General features: G+C 41.9%; 1 protein-coding gene across 2 annotated transcripts in view; it reads left to right on the plus strand.

Annotated features, from left to right (window-relative positions):
- The window catches only part of cntnap2a (contactin associated protein 2a), a 404,761-nt gene that overhangs the window by 254,238 nt on the left and 133,508 nt on the right, over window positions 1-17,015 (plus strand). For both annotated transcript variants that reach the window (XM_039790455.1, XM_039790456.1), the window contains exons 10-11: window positions 3,582-3,731; window positions 15,794-15,956. In XM_039790455.1, the coding sequence (XP_039646389.1) occupies window positions 3,582-3,731; window positions 15,794-15,956 (313 nt within the window). The remainder of the gene's footprint in view (window positions 1-3,581; window positions 3,732-15,793; window positions 15,957-17,015) is intronic.

Consider the following 17,015-nt stretch of genomic DNA (forward strand, 5'->3'; position numbering starts at 1 on the left):
AACCCTGGAACGCATAGTCGCCTCACAACTACAAACCCATCTTCTTGCCAATAACCTATTCGAACCTCTCCAATCTGGTTTTGGCCCCCTACACAGCACAGAAACGCTCTCTCAAAGTCCTCAACGACCTCCTCACCTTTGCTGACACCGGTTCCCTCAACATCCTCATCCTCCTCGACCTGAGTGCAGCCTTCGATACTGTGAGCCATAACATCCTGCTCACCAGACTCTAAAGACCTCGGTATCGACGGTACTGCACTCAGCTGGCTCCACTCCTACCTTTCCAACAGATCCCATTTCATCTCTCTCCACAACCACACCTCTGCCACAGCCACAGTCACTCAAGGTGTTCCCCAAGGCTCCGTGACTTGGCCCCTCCTCTTCATCATCTACATCCTCCCTCTTGGTCAGATACTCCGCCACTTCAACCTGGACCTCCACTGCTATGCTGACGACACCCAGATCTACCTCAGCACCAAATCCCCCCACAATCCTCCCCTCTCCCACATCAACTCCTGTCTGTCAGCTATTAAAACCTGGATGCAACACAACTTCCTCAAACTCAACAGCTACAAAACAGAATTCCTTCTGATCGGCTCCAAATCCACACTCAGCAAAACCAATAACCCCACTCTCACCATCGACGGCACCATTGTCTCCCCATCTCCCCAGGCCCGCAACCTTGGCGTTATCTTTGATTCCACCCTCTCCCTTGACCCTCACATCCGTCAAGTCATTAAAACCTCCTTCTTTCACCCTCCGCAACATCGCCAAAATCAGACCCTCTCTCACACCCCCGGCTGCTGAAAGACTCATTCACACCTTCATCTCCTCCCGACGGACTACTGCAACTCACTTCCTCCTCCGGCATCAGCTCTACCAACATCAACCGACCCCAACTGGTCCAGAACTCAGCCGCCCCGCCTTATTACCTGCTCCAAATCCTGGCACCACATCACTCCAGTCCTAAAACAACTCCACTGGCTTCCCATTTCCCACCGGATCACCTACAAAATCCTGGTCCTCACCTATAAAGCCCTCCACCATCTGGCCCCCCTCATACCTCACTGACCTCCTCTTCCCTTACCAACCCTCACGGTCCCTCAGATCCACCTCCGCGGTCTCCTCTCCATCCAAAAGTCCAACCTGCGCGCGGTTTTGGGGACAGAGCCTTCTCCAGAGCAGCTCCCAGGCTCTGGAACTCCTCCCCCCCCAAGAGATCCGCACCTCTGAGTCCCTCACCATCTTCCAGTCCCGCCTCAAGACCCATCTCTTCACCTCAGCCTACCCATAGTCCACCTGCCCCCCTCCCTTTTTCATCTGTATCTTGTTTTGTTCTACTTGTTTTGTTTGCTCGTTTTGTTTTGTTATGTTTTTATAATCTACCCTGCCCTGTAAAGCGACTTTGAGTCCATGAAAAGCGCTATATAAATTCAATTTATTATTATTATTATTATCTGTGCTCTTTTTATCTGGGACAGACAGCCGTCATGTTTGTGTGATTTGAGCCTGTGTGTTTGGCGTGTGTCACACAAAGAGAGAGAGAGTGCACCACGTATTTCTGTAACTTTTTTGTGCGTCTGTGCAGCAGGGAGTGTGAAGATTCAATAACACTGCTATCACTGATAAGCACGTTATTCAAAGCTATTGCAGGCGATGTAAAACAGATGAGGGACACATGGTTACACAGTATCTATTTTCCATTACATTCAAGAGGTTATAGAGAGGGACGGGATGGAGCAGAGGGCTTGATAGTGATTACATCAAACCAATATACAGTTAGAAATGTGATTGCCAGTAAAGGAGCACATCAAGGTCTCTTTCTACCAGAGCTGGCTTTTTTTTATGTCTTTCAGACAAAGCAGAGGCCATCTTCCATAATTTTTTGCCTTTATTACTTTTCAGTTCATGACTTCTTAAGCACGACAACAGGGCAATGTTAAACTGTATCATTGTTTATTCCCTGACAGCCCTAGTAGAAATGTGTTTGTACTGTTGCATGTGTGGATTTGTGCATATTTAACCAGCCTTGGCCTGGACAAGACCGCAGCGGTCACACCCCTCAGCAGGTGGCCATCTTGGCTCTTAGGTCACTGTCATGATCACACACACACACACGCATTCACATAGTCACCCCGCTGATGCTGATTAATTAGTGTAGACTCCCCACTGACATGAAAGCAAGGGTCTCCATGTGCGTTTGGGAAGAAATAAACAATGTGAAAGTGTTCCTTTTAGACGGTGAAGACACAGATAAAGACTGCCACACACGAACCAAATGCACCAACAGAAGCTTGCGCCGTCTCTTACACACATGCTACATGCGTATTGACTTGCATGCAGATCCATTAAATGCACTCTGCTGAAATTGATTTGCACATGACCGTACCTTGAACTTCACTACAGTGTCCTAACTATCGATGTATTATAGTCAGTGAAGCAGTGACTGGATCTGTTTTGAAAAAGACAGACAATGCTGCAGTAGATGGCCACAAGAGGAGAGGAGAAAAAAAGACAGAAAGAAAAAGAGGGAAGAAGTGAAATGCAGAAATATAGGAAAGGAAATAAAGACAGAGCGACGGAAGACAGAATCAGGGACAGAGAGGGAGGCAGGGAGGGAAGGGTGAATAGAGATTGGTGTCAGTAAGAGGTGATGTATAGAGGAGAAGGTGATGAGAGTGAGCTGGCTTCTCTCTCGGCTCCAGTAGTAATGTCCCTTTCCAAAACATCACTCATATTTAATGGAGCACAGCTACAAGGGAAGAGAGAGAAAAAGAGAGCACAAAACCCACATGTGCGAACACACACACACACTACATTGAAATATGCAGACAAGGCAGCACATTACAGACTTGTACACACTTGCACAGAGTGCTCAAAGCTTGCGTGCACAGATAGAGAACACACGCACACATGCACTCTGGTACTCAGACGCAAACAGGGTTCGCTGAGAGTTAATGGAGTTGAGACACAGGGGCCTTGAGACTGGAAGCTGCACTCAGCTTGGAGAGGGGGAGAGAGAAAGACCGAGAGAGAGAACAAAAGAGGAGCGAGGAAGAATCGGGGAGCATTGGCATACATATGAGAACACGTGTAGAAGTGAGACAAAAATGTGGTAGAGGCATGAAGATGATTCTCCGCTGAGCATGTCTTAACTGTGTGTGAACCACACACTTGCCAGTCAGCTGAGACAGGGACAGAAGACAGAAGAAACACAGGGGTGCAAATTGCTGTATGACAAAGTAGAATGTAAACCGAGAGAGATAGCTACACATCACAGATGGAAATTGTATTTTAGTGTCACCACCCACGCAACTCTCACCCATGATGAGTCACCCAGTCATCTTTTCCATAAATCCCAGTCAGGTCCTTTATATTCTCCTATAACACAGTTAACTTTGTCCTAATAAAAGTAACCAGTCCTTAATGTGGACCCGTTTGCAAATGAATGAAAGAATGTGGTGATGCATTTTTTCTTATGTTAGACTTTGATCCAGGTTTTTTTTTACAAGTTACACTCGCACAAAGATACTTTTGCAGTGTGTGTTTTCTGAAGACGTTTTTATCTTTGCCCCCTCCAGGTTCAGGCCTTAACGACGGCCAATGGCACGCAATACGTTTGGTCGCCAAGGAGAACTTTGCCATGTTGACAGTAGATGGTGAGGAGGCGTCTGCTGTGCGCTCCACCTCACCTCTCACCATCACCACGGGAGGAACCTATCACTTGGGAGGTAAGGGTCACCCCAACACTATCGCCACAGATCTGACAAAAACATCACGCCCCTCACTTCGACCTGCATTTATAGTCATCATCATCACATTCCCCTTCAGAGCCCATCTAGGAGGCAAGGGAGGCACCAGAGTATAAGATGTTCACTACACTTACATCCAGGTTGTGTGTCAGTCGATCCTGAATACTTGTGTCTTAAATTCTACGGACTATTGTCATGTTCAGTTTGTGGTTGCTTTGTTGTCTTTAACAAATATTACGTTTTGTGTTTAATTACATAGTCTCCTATTGCTTGTTTAATTATAATGAGCCCAGGACACAGAAACCTATTCAAACGCACGTTGATTAATCTGCTTTTACTTTGGAGTATTTTATTTTGGTTAGTTTGTACATAATCATTTTTTAAAGAAATGTGTTGGTGGTGTGTTTGAAACTTATTATATGAACTGTACCAACAGAAGTCTTTGCAGGCTAAAAATGTCTATAAATCATTTATACCTAGAAATCTATATCCCAGTGGCCAGAGTTCAGGAAGTTGCTCACTTAGCAAGAGCACAGACACAACTAGACCACCACATACACAACCATACAGAGGGCAACGCACTCCAACTCACATACACATGGAGCAGCCACAATCTGTCTGAATTAGGAAGATGCCAGGTTAATGATGCCAGACACTGCTGTCTGTCTGTTGGAAGATGATCCGTATCTAAGTGTGCATGTGTGACTTTGTGCGTGTGTTGGCTGTGTGGACACCTGTATGAAATTACAGTAACTGAGAGAGATAGTCTGGGCTCTGATAGCTCTGTCAGACCTTTCTCCCTCTCTCTATCGGAGTACAATCTCCTCCATCAAGCACGACCATTTCCCCAGGCCAGTCAATAAGGATCAGAGCACCTCACACACAGATTCTTTTATTCTGTCCATCTTAATTTGCTCTTCACTGCTGTTGAGTGAATCCCCCTTGAGCCCACGATGACTCTGCACTTTATATTTGTGAATCTAAGCTTTTGTGGCCTTGATATGCTAATTGGATTCCACTCAGGAAGCATCAAATACCTGCTACAATTTTTTTTAACTCTTACTTTTTGAAAGTGCTTTTTTGGATTCTTTAATCCGGGTCATTTAATGTTACCACTTTATCTTTAAAGGAACACGCTGACTTTTTGGGAATTTAGCTTATTCACCGTAACCCCCAGAGTAAGACAAGTCGATACATACCCTTCTCATCTCCGTGCGTGCTGTAACGCTGTCTGACGGCTCCAGCATTAGCTTAGCCTAGCACAGATCCTGCAGGTAACTGGTTCCAACTAGCCTACTGCTCCGAATTGTGACAAAAGTGACAAAATAGCGCCAACATGTTCCTATTTACATGTTGTGATTTGTAGAGTCAGCGTGTATAAAAACAAAGGTTAACGAGGCCGCCACCATCTTCTATTCGCGTAAACAAACCGGGAACTATATTCTCAGACAGGCTTGCTGCGAGCATATCACTCCCCCAAGTACTATATTCTTCCGCCTGAGAATATAGTTCCCGGTTTGTTTACGGTTAGAAGATGGCTGTGTCTCATGTTACGTTGTTTTTGTACACGTTGTGATTCTCACAACATCGCAATATGTAAATAGGAACATGTTGGCGTTATTTTGTCACTTATTCGGAGCAGTAGGATTACTGGAACCATTCACCTGCCTGTTCTGTGATGGGCTGATGCCGCTGGAGCCGTCAGACAGCTTTACAGCACGCACTGAGATGAGAAGGGTATGTATCGCCTTGTCTAACTCTGGGGGTTACGGTGAATAAGCTAAATTCCCAATAAGTCGGCGTGTTCCTTTAATTATTGCTAGTCTCTCTTTCATGCCAACTTTCTCTCTATTTTCCATCTTTATGTCTGTCTTTTCTGGTTTCTCTCTCCTCTACTCTCTTCTTCCTTCTCACCCTCTAGTCTCTGTTTTGATCCAATTGGTGATTTATTGATTTTGGTAAGCTGAGTTGGGAATCAATAGTGGCTGAGAGGAGAGGATCTTTGTAATGTCTTTACCCCCTGAAGGTGGCAGAGGAGTAAGACGGAGAGAGTGAGAGAACGGAAGAGGGAAACTGAAGAGAAAGATAAGGAAGAAGAGAAAGTAGAGACAGGGGATGAGACGGAGAGAAGATTTTGGCAGACAAATGTAAAAGATAGTGAGTGAGTGCAAGTGAGTGAGTGTCCTAAAGAGCTGGGAGGCTGAGAGAGGGTGGCAATGAGATCTAAAATCCCAGAGGCAGTACCTCAACGTCATCAGAGGAAACACAGGGCTCCAAACACACCTTAATCATGTTTTCATATACACACAGGTAGACACAAACAATACACTGTACAGTGTGTGCTATATACTTCATTTTTGTGTCTGTCTATTACTGAGAAAAAAAATCTTGCACGTGGCCTTCACTTGTGTGTACACCAGAGGTGGGTAGTAACGAGTTACATTTACTCCGTTACATTTACTTGAGTAAGTTTTTGAAAAAATTATACTTCTAGGAGTAGTTTTAAATCACTATACTTTTTACTTTTACTTGAGTAGATTTGTGAAGAAGAAACTGTACTCTTACTCCGCTACATTAGGCTACAATGAGCTCGTTACTTTTCTTTTTACCTCTTTGGTATTCTACGGGTCATTGTTTTTATCCCCCCGCGTACGCCTCATTTTAATGTTTTATTTTGAAAGAGAGAGAGACTTCCGCTAAAGGCTCTACCACGTGACTGTGTTTCACCAATCAAACGTAGTTGTGCGTGCAGTCTCGTCACGTGATCATACTCAATCTCAGCGGCGGGACGGGTTAGCTTTACAGCCGCAGCAAAACAAAAATGTCAGAATCAGCCGTCGGCAATGCAGACACAGACAAGGAGGACCACCCCAGAGGCCAGATCAACATGGCCTGGATTTATTTCAGTTAGCCGGCTTCACCTAACCTAAACAACCGCGGTGTCACGACAGTCGTTAACAACTAGGTCAATCAACCCAGGGTTTCCCAATCTAGCGGCGCATGTTCACATAAAAGAGACGATGTTAGCCACATATTTTACATAAGAAGAGCAAATTATAATTCTACATAAATATGAAGAACACAGACACGGTTTTACAGGCAAAACACAATACAGTCGCTGCTTCCTAAAACAGGAGGAAAGCTGGCAAAAAGAAATAGGCGACGCTGTAGATGCGTAAATCACAACGCTTATCAATATCACTTCCCCATCAGTCAGGCACAAGATCTGACCAAAATTACACTTGTGCTTTCCATGAACTGCCGTTGCTTTAGCCTATTATTTCAGTTGCAACCCTGGCAGTGGAAGCGATCGTGAGAGCAAATAAAAAACATAATTCAAACCGCTGTGCACATTACACACGGCTCAAGAAGCCAAGGAATAGCCGATATGTAATATAATTATACCCATCAGGGAATGTTAACAGGGTTGTCGGTCTCTAAATGTTTTTTGTATGAGCGCATTTTTTTTTTCCACTCTTTTTTTTTTTTTTTTTTTTTTTTTTTTTTTTTTTTCTATCTCTCTCTCTCTCTCTCTCTCTCTCTCTCTCTCTCTCTCTCTCTGTGCACCAAGCTCCGCCTGATCTTCTAAGAACGGTGAGCGGTCAGTAGGCGGTGCTTTTACACCGGTTGATCTCTGATCTCCAACATAACCTGCTCCCGACCAGGTTAGGCGTCCAGCATAAGTTACCACGGCGATTGAACCCGGTAACAAGTGATCCACCTTCGTGATACAGAAAACCCTGGTGAACCTGAAGTTACCTCGTTAACCCCAAATCTTGCTTCGTAGTACAGGCCTCTGGCCTCATAATGAAAGCATGTTTACCCTTGTAAAAGTGCCAAACAGCAGCTCCATTACCTTGTTCTATTTCTGCCTGCAGAACCAGGAAAAAAAAAAAAAGTGGAAAATTTTTTTTTTTTTTTTTTTTTTTTTTTTTTTTTTTTTTTTTATTGATTTTATTTTTGAAGTACTTGAATTTACCTGGCTTATTTTAATTTAAGCTATTTTGTAATTAATTAATTAATTAATTTAAATTAATTTAATTGATTGGATGAACTATAATTTGCCTAAAGATGATTATTTTGTATTTTTGTCCATCTGACTGAATGCTTGTGTTAAAAAATAAATCAGTACTTTAGTAGTTTTTTCACCAAATACTTTTTTACTCTTACTCAAGTAATTATTTGGATGACTACTTTTTCTTTTACTTGAGTCATATTATTCTGAAGTAACAGTACTTTTACTTGAGTACAATTTTTGGCTACTCTACCCACCTCTGGTGTACATCAACTCACTCACATATGCGTGCATCACTACAGAGAAATACAACTATGAAGTTGTATTTTCCAGCATTAATGTGTGGGTTGAATTGGTAGCAACTGTGACCGGACTGGTTAGTTTTACAAAGTTTGAAGGCTGCAGAACTGCTGATCATTACTAAAGGAGTCAGGAAGAGTACAAAGAGATATTTAGGCCACCGCTTCACAGGCTAGTGGAAAAGTATTAGGAAGACATTTTTGGAAACAGTTCATTCTTACATCAGACTTGAGGTTTCTTTTTCATGTGCAAAGGTATGTGTACTGTTGCAGGTTGTTTTCAACTCCAGGAATTATTTTATTTCATATTAGTCTGATCAGTCCTCCAATTTCATGACCTGGTTTTATTTTATTTTACTGAATCCCTGGCCTCCTAATTATCTGACTTTTATGTTATCAAGCCATCTTTAAAGTAGGACATAAATTTGAGTATTATTTTTGTATTATTTAAAATGGTCTGTTTGATTTATCTTGTTTGACTGATTTAGATGTGGTAAAGACTGGGGATAGGACCTAATAAGCCTAGGGCTTCTACCTATCTCTTTTTTGTGTTTATACATTTTATATACATACAGTATATATATATATATACACACATCCTTTTCATAGTTCGAAATGAAGATTTCATTAATTTGTTAATTCATTCATTCTGAATATGTGTGTATGAGGGTTAGTGTGAGCGGGCATGTCTGTGAACTTGTTTGAACAGAGTGTGTGGGTGTTTTTGACCACATGCTCTGAATCTCCCAAGCGCACATGAATACAGAAACACACTTAACTTACAACTCAGGCAGAATATCTAGAACATTTATTCAGAACTCTCCACCTCATCACACTCAAGGACTAATTTCCATCCCAGCACAGAGGTAAGCGAATAATATAGGAAGTGTACAAAAGATAGTTTGGCCTTTGGCTTGCCCTCAATTACTCTCTCTGATCTTTCAGCTTGATGAGTCAGAGAGGCCAAGCGCATCAAGCTGTCCTAAAGCTCCCTAACAATATTCCATCAGCACTTTCTATGTAACTGTTCTGTCAGTGTGCATTAATTAGCAGACACCCCTCAGTATCATGAACAATCCGTGTTCTTTTATAAACAGGCTGCAGATCATTGCTGAGAGTCATTTGTGTATTCATCCAGGTAGCCATCTGCTTCAAATCTCATGGCTTTAAGGCATCAATCTGCTGTGCGTTCATTGGCAACAGTTGTTGATCAGTGACCACAGTTTCAACCAGACTCTGTAAACAAAGTATTACTGCTACTACCACTTACTGTTAGTGTATTAAAATGACTTTGTTCCGTCTTGTTTTAGGTTAACCTATATTTGTCTAATTGTGATTCATGTAGTTAACATATTATAGTGTTTGCTCTGCATGTAAAATACATTTTGGAAATGGGAACTGCTGGTAAGCTGGATCCAACGTAGCAGGCCCATACAGTATACAACTATGGAGTGAGTGCCACTGTAGAAGCCTTGCTTTGATGTCAGAGGAAAGAGGGTTTGACTATCTGTCTGTTTCTATTTTCTTCATTTTATATTTCTTCTCCACTGCGGCTTAATGTTTATTAAGCATGCCCAATTGCCACATTAAACCAAATTAGGACTTATTAGTGTTATATTGAAGAATGACTGGCACACATATGCAGGGATGTACATACATTATAGGCACACTAAAGTCTAAAGCACAGTGTTTTACTTGACATTAAAGTATAATATGATTAAAGTGAGACAGGATCAGTGCACCTGGGTAACGGCTAATTTTTGTTTTTGGCATTTAAACAAACACTGTGCGTATGCACGCACGCACACACACACACACACACACACACACAAAGGTTGTTGACAAGAAGGCATTATGTGAAATAATTACCAGTCTGTGTTTAATCAGATAGAAAGTGAGTGTGCATGTTGGCGATCTTACCTTTAAAAGTGGACAGAATATCACCAGATGATTACTTCTAGTGGCCTCCAGGCCTAAACGTTTGTCTCCATTAAAGGTGAAAGATGGAAAACTGTTAGCCAGAGGCTGATAAAGTTATCTCACTGCCTACAGTAGCTCAAAGAATAACATAAATAAATAAATAAGAACAAGCCATTCTGTTTGTTTGTCCTACCTGTGATGGTTATGTCTGAGTTGAGACATTTTTGCAACAGAAATATCATACAGTACTTAGACTACTGGTCCCCTCCATACAGCAGTTGAGCTTTACTTTAGTGCATAAATATTCTTTTTAATTAAGGAAAACTCATTTTTCAAACACAACAAAGATCCTTTATGCTTTTAGACAATATTAATATTAATACCACCGCAGTGTTATGCGAAGACAAGCATGCTGACATAAAAATAGTTGCTAATTAATGCTTTAATTAACTTAATAAATCACCTAATTTGCATAAGTGGTTATGTTTAATGTATTTTGATGACTTTGATGGGACATTACGCAGCTCAAGTACCATTCCCAAAGAGTTGAAAGGCTAAATTATTCAGCCCATACGTTTTCCTCTCTACTTTTCTTCCTTATTTCTGTCAACCTTTCGTTTTGTATGTGCAATGTTTATGTCAGTTAATATAATAATTGTATTGTAATTTCCGAAAACATGCTTTATTCAAAACAGATGCAGTATGACTTCACTCTGACACATGCAGTTGCACTTGTTTTTCAAACACTGACATTACATGTTCCATGAGAACAGTTTTTCTTAGAGTTCAGTGGTATTACAGTAACAGCCAAGAATGGTGCTTTAGATATAATTGCCTGCTTTTTCTGATTCTGTGGCACTAAAATTCACATGGCACTGCCTTAACCCAAGGTTACAGAGTTACAGGATATTATACTTGATGTCAGAGGAAGGAAAAGGCTTGGCTCTGAGCCTCTGTCATATCCTCAACTATGCCCTCTTCCTTAATTCTGTTCTTTTCCTTCTCTGTTTCTTTTTCTCCATTTTTCCTCGCTTTCTCATTTCTTTCGTTCTCTCCAATTTCTCAGTTTATCTTCTCTTCGTTTTTGGCCCTCATCCTCTCCTCTTTTCTCTCATCCCTCTTATCCTCTTTAACCGGGTCGGCCCCTTCCTTTGCCTCCCCACGTCTCCTCACATCTCCACCCCTCTATCCTTCGAGCGTCTGCTTTTAGAAGCAGCCTCCTGAACCCAAAGCCTATTTTACGGGGAGTAGTTTCTCACTCCTGACGCTGCGCTTAAAGAAATTAGTAAGTGACTGACACGAGACATCCAGAAATTGAATTTCTCAAGAGGGAAGACAGACGGACACAAACACACACATGCATATACGCAAGGGCCATAAAGTCATGCTCTTTTCTCTGCATGAACAGGGTCCAAATGGATATACTAATGAGAGAGTAGTCAATTATGGGGCGTTCCACCCTGAAGCATGCTGGTGTTTGATAACTGTGGGGGGAAAAGAGCGTTCTGTGTTCCCTTTATTAGTTTTGTAATCTTCACTTCCTAACCAATTTTATAACTCTGCTGAATTGTTCCAAACTGGGTCACAGCATCTTAGCTCATTGTATCCTTGTCACCATTTTGCAAATGTCATGTTTTCTCCCACATTTATTTTATTGGTATGAATAAATAACGTTGTCTTATCGTAGTTGACGGGCTTAAACTTTGCTTTTCCATTACAATCTGCAGTGTTGCAAAACCTTTTTGACCTTTTAAAAATAAGTGTTATGATGCTGCTTACACTCCAGGTGTATTATTTAGTCTCTCTGAAATGTTTCACTTAGCTGTAGAAAAAAATCTTTTTAACACTTGTACTGTGAGTTAATACTCACAGGATGTGTTTTAGAAGCTTGTACATACTGTCACCTCTTTATCTTAAAGCATGTGATGTATTAGACATATACCTCTTACCACTTTAATCAAAGAGCAGCCTGTGCTGTCTGTACCGTAGACTGTAAAAATAGTGGACGTAGCAACAGTGACAGCACCCGTTGGTTTGTGGACGGTTTGAAGCCTGGAGTTTGGCAATTTGGCCATCGCCATCTTGGTTTTTTGATACCGGACATGACGATTTTAGACGAGAGGGTGGAGCTGGGGAGGATGACGCGGCCAAGCCAGTGTTGCTTATGGTTGCAATGGCGCTGCGCAAAGCTGAACGCTTAACTCACTATAGACTTCTATAAAACTGACTTCTTTTTGCAACCAGTGGAGTCTCCCCTGCTGGAAATTAGATATAATGCAGGTGTAAGGCATTTCCACATTGGCTTCCTTTTTCAGACCCGGAAGCTTCGTCCATTATTTTTACAGTCTATGATATGGTCTGTACATGTACATCGTGCACTTTTGTATGAGAGGCCGTATAGGAGGTAATTCATATGAGAGGCCGTATACCTCCTATACGGCCTCTCATACTTTTGTGTACGTGCATAAAGTGCGTATCTACCATGGAGGGTACCATGTCCTTAACTTGTGAGCAGTAGTGTTTGACACACATGCATGTTATCTTTGAAGGTCCTCTACATGGGGCTCTAAGTATGTGTTGCAGTGTTTTACAGTTATGTTCCAGGAGAACTATATGAAGCAGGCTCCTCTGGCACCACCTACAACCTGTAGTGCGATTTGCAAAAATACACCGCTCCCTGTTCGGATGCACCAATCAGGGCCGGGGGGGGGGTCTTAACTGCGTGTCAATCACTGCTCATGCACATGCATTCATTCTCCCTTGTGGGGGCAGGGGCTTAGGAGACTGTTGGGGCTTTAGCAGAAAGGGGGGGAGGGACTGAGAAGTTGTCGATGTTAAAATTCTTTGGCTAAGTTGGATCTTCACAATCCTACCTACAGCACCTTTAAGGGAAATAGCTCAGGGAGAAATAGCAGCAGGTGTTTAATAGATAACCACAATTTCCTGGTGTGAATTTGGGAGAATCTACATATTGTTTTTTGCAACTGAATATGTTGTGGAGTTGCAGCCTCAGAATATTTATATATATATATATATATATATATAATTTTTTTATGTCTAAGCATTTTGGCCGATTTCCAGCCTTCCTTTTCTGAAAGCAGATAAATGTGTTAAATGTGTTGGAATGTGGAAACAAGTGTTCTGTGGCCTACGAGCCAGCCGTGCCAGTCAGATCAGTCAGGTGCAGGTCGCAGAGAGCTGGTTCTGGTCTTCCAGTGTGTATCATGAGAGAAGCTCTTTGGGCACAGCAGGGGGCTGTGATAGAGTGCCAGCAGGACTGCAGCGGATTATTGCTGCTGTTCCAGATCCTGAGGGGTTATGAGAGATATAGCTTTTGTTTATACTATAAATTAAAACCACACAGCATCGTTGCTTTCAGGGAAAAAATAAAATGTGGTCAGACATTGTTAGCTTGGATTTAGGCTATGGGTGTGTGTGATAGCTTTAGGATGTACAGATGTATGACCACATCTATGCTTTGTTTGCCAAGTTCTTGTCTCTGTTTGACTCCACCTCATTAATCTTGGTCTATGTCTTCCTCTGTTGTTCACCGCAGCTGCAACACAGCATTCTGAATGATACAATGATACATTGCTGGTCATGGCTTTAGAGCAACAATAAGGATAAACAGGGTGCTCTGGCCAAATTTAAAGCATGACTCCTGGCAGGATACATTTCCTCTTAGTCTTATTTAGCCAACTAATATTCATTTAATAAGCAAATTAGTATACTACAATGTCTAAATGAACATATATACAGTGTTAATCAAAGTGGCACACGGGAGCTGCCCAGTGCAGCTGCTAATTTTGGGGATACAGGAGGCTGAAGTGGTTACTTCAATCAATCAATCAATCAATCAATTAATTTATTACTTGAAATCATATAAAAGTTTCAGTGAAATGAAATATGACAGTTCATTTAATGTATGCATTAAAAATAGTAATAATAAACATTTATGTGTATGAATGGGGAGGGGGGGGGGGTGACGGGGGAAGTTCTAGGCAGTGTCCTCATTTAAAATCTGGTGGCCTGAGGGTAGAAGCTCCTCCTGAGCCTCTCAGCGCTGACCTGATGTATCCGGTACCTTCTTCTCGACCTCAACAGAGAGAAAAGGCTGTTACCCGCGTGGTTTGGATCTTTAATGATTCTCCTAGCCTTTTTTCTTGCAGAGCCCAGTGTAAATATCCTCTAGGCAGGCTAGGGCACCTCCTATTGTATGTTCAGCCGAACGAACCACTCTTCGCAGGGCCTTGCAATCTTGTTTGGTGTATTTGTTTAATACTTACAGTACATGTATTATTTTTTTAAAAGAAGGTTAATTGCAAGCAGAGGTGAGAGATAACGGAGTTGTTTGTTTTAGTAGAAATTTAGATGCAGACAAACATTTTCACTGTCAATGTATGTATCGTATAGTTAAACTGGTAAAACTACCCGTCCGAATAACAGAGCAACCACCCGGTTAGCTCTCACTGCCTAGCAACCATACTTCCATCCAGCCATCCATCGTTCCATGCATTGCTCCGTTGGTTCTGCCAAAATGTCAGAAAGGCTGCATTTCCTTTGCATTCATATGCTATCCACAGCACACAAAGTGCTGCCAGTCTGCCAGCTGCAGTCTGTTCCATTTCCCATCTTCTCTCCCCCTTGCCATCTCTCCCTCTCTCCGTTCACTGTCTGTCTGTCTGCCTTCCCCTCCTCTGGAAAGACAGCAGACAGGTGTGGCAGGAGAAGAGACAGATGGCAAGGATGACAGGAGAAACTTTTGGGGGAGGAAATGAAAATCAGAAGATGTAAAGAAAAGGATGAATCCAGCACAAGCATGCACGCACGCATGCACGCGCATGCACACACACACACACACACACACAGTGCATATAACCTTTATAATAAGCCTTTTTCAAGCTTTGGCCTTGAGGCTAATAGGCATGCTGGAGAGTGAGACAGCTTATAACATCACGATGATGGAGGTGTCATTGAGCGACAGTGTTTTATGAGTGACCTGTGTGCTTTTGGCATAGATTGAATTCAAGGCTCATCTCATCTCCTATATCTGACAGTGCATGTACACTGTTATAGTGCCTGTAGATGTACACACACGTACATACTATATACAGTACACACACATACAGTATACAGCATGAGGACAGATTTGTACATTTACTGCAGAATACACACACGCCTACCTTATATCCATGGACCTGCATTTGTGCAAATGATTTAGCATGCACACACTCACACACACCATATGCACTCAGTTTTGTCCTAACCTTGTCCTCGTTTCATTCAAGGCCCAGTGCTACCTCTGGACAGACCATTGACTCTTGTATCTCATAAAAGTACTGTATATAGTAAAACCTATATGTCCTCTAGTCTATTGCGGCCTTAGCACCAGTATTAAGGCTAATGGGCCTTGTGGATAAGCTCTAAAACATGAGGACTGATGAAGGTTCATGACTTTAAAAAGTGATAATAACCAGGCACTGGCCCGGTCTGTTGTTCCTCGTCAAGGATGATATCGTTGTTAAGTCTGATGTCTACTTCTACAGAAGGACATCTTTTCATTAAGCGTTTTAAATCGTGGATCAAAAGAATCCATCTTTTCTTGTTTATTGTCGTCTTCCCACACGCTTTCACCTCTTTCACTCCATTCTTAGAACACAAACTGCTGTGCATCTCTTTGTTTCTGTTCCCTCTCAAATTCTCTTCTGTAGTCACTTCATTCATCTCCAACTCTCTGCCATTTGTAATAGTAAAAGAATCCATAATAAAGTTTTATTTTGTGCTTTTGTTTCTTTTTCTGGATACAGGGTATTTCCTCCAGACACTGTTCCCGCCCTCCCAGCGTTCCTTCCAGGGCTGCATGCAAGCAATCTTGGTGGATGACCAGCCAGCTGATTTGCATGCTGTGGAAAAGGGCACTATGGGAGCTTTTGAGAATGTCAGCCTAGACATGTGTGCAATCATAGACAGGTAAGAGTTATAATTCCACACATTCATTTATAAATGAAAACACACATTCTGGAATTGTGCGAAGAACTAAAACAATGTGTCCTGAGTGTCATAAATCAAATGGTTATATTGGAAGAGTCATATAAACGGAGTTCTTACCAAGAGATGTATGACTCAGGGCACTGGGTATTGCGTGTGTAACTGCACAAGAAAATGTTTGTGTGGCTGTGTGCTTGTCATACTGATAAATGGATATAATTAATGTGGTGGGTTCACAGTGTAAGAGGATGTGTTTAAACAGTACATTTATTTCATTTTAAACTGAAAGAAAAGAATAGGTTGCATCCTTGGAAAACACTGTATGATCTTAATCAAACATCAGAAGTGAGCTATGCATTTCTCTATTTCATATAGTATAACAAAGCTGGAGATTCTGCACAGCACATCCCAATGTTTGCTCACTGGAAGCATTCATTACAACTTGTTGACATTCCAATTTATTTCCTTGTCATAGACTAGAGAAACACATCGGGTCGGATTTTCCACATATGGAATCTCCCATGGCTTGGGCTAAATTCTGATTCCTGTGTGCAAAACATTTAAACATTGTGGGCTGGTATAACCTTCAGGGATTAAACCGTGTCCTATTTTAAATAAGAGTTTTTCAGACATGCAATGGACATAAAGCATGGGTCGCACCGTTAAGGTAAATGTGACTAGGAAGCTAAATTTAGGAGTTGACCTTGCACTGACCTCTGCATTTTCACAGAACTGAGCGATTTGTTTACAGGTTAGGTTTGTCAATAACACTTACCTTCATCAATATCCCTGCCCACAGAAGTAGACACCAACTGCCACTGCTTGATTTGGATCAATTTTGCCCTCGCTTCAAGAGAAGTCTGGCTTGCAGGGATACTTACGTTTGGATCACAACTTAGACCATGTTCACGCTAATACACATTTAAAACTGCATATGTGCATTTCAGGTCATTTTCAAAAAGGTTCACAGTCCATACTGAAACACGAAAACAATTATGTTCAAGTTCAATTTTGCCATCTCTGTCTCCATTTGATCTCTTA

This window comes from Perca fluviatilis, chromosome 22, assembly GCF_010015445.1.
Source record: "Perca fluviatilis chromosome 22, GENO_Pfluv_1.0, whole genome shotgun sequence".
In the NCBI taxonomy this organism is placed as follows: Eukaryota; Metazoa; Chordata; class Actinopteri; order Perciformes; family Percidae; genus Perca; species Perca fluviatilis.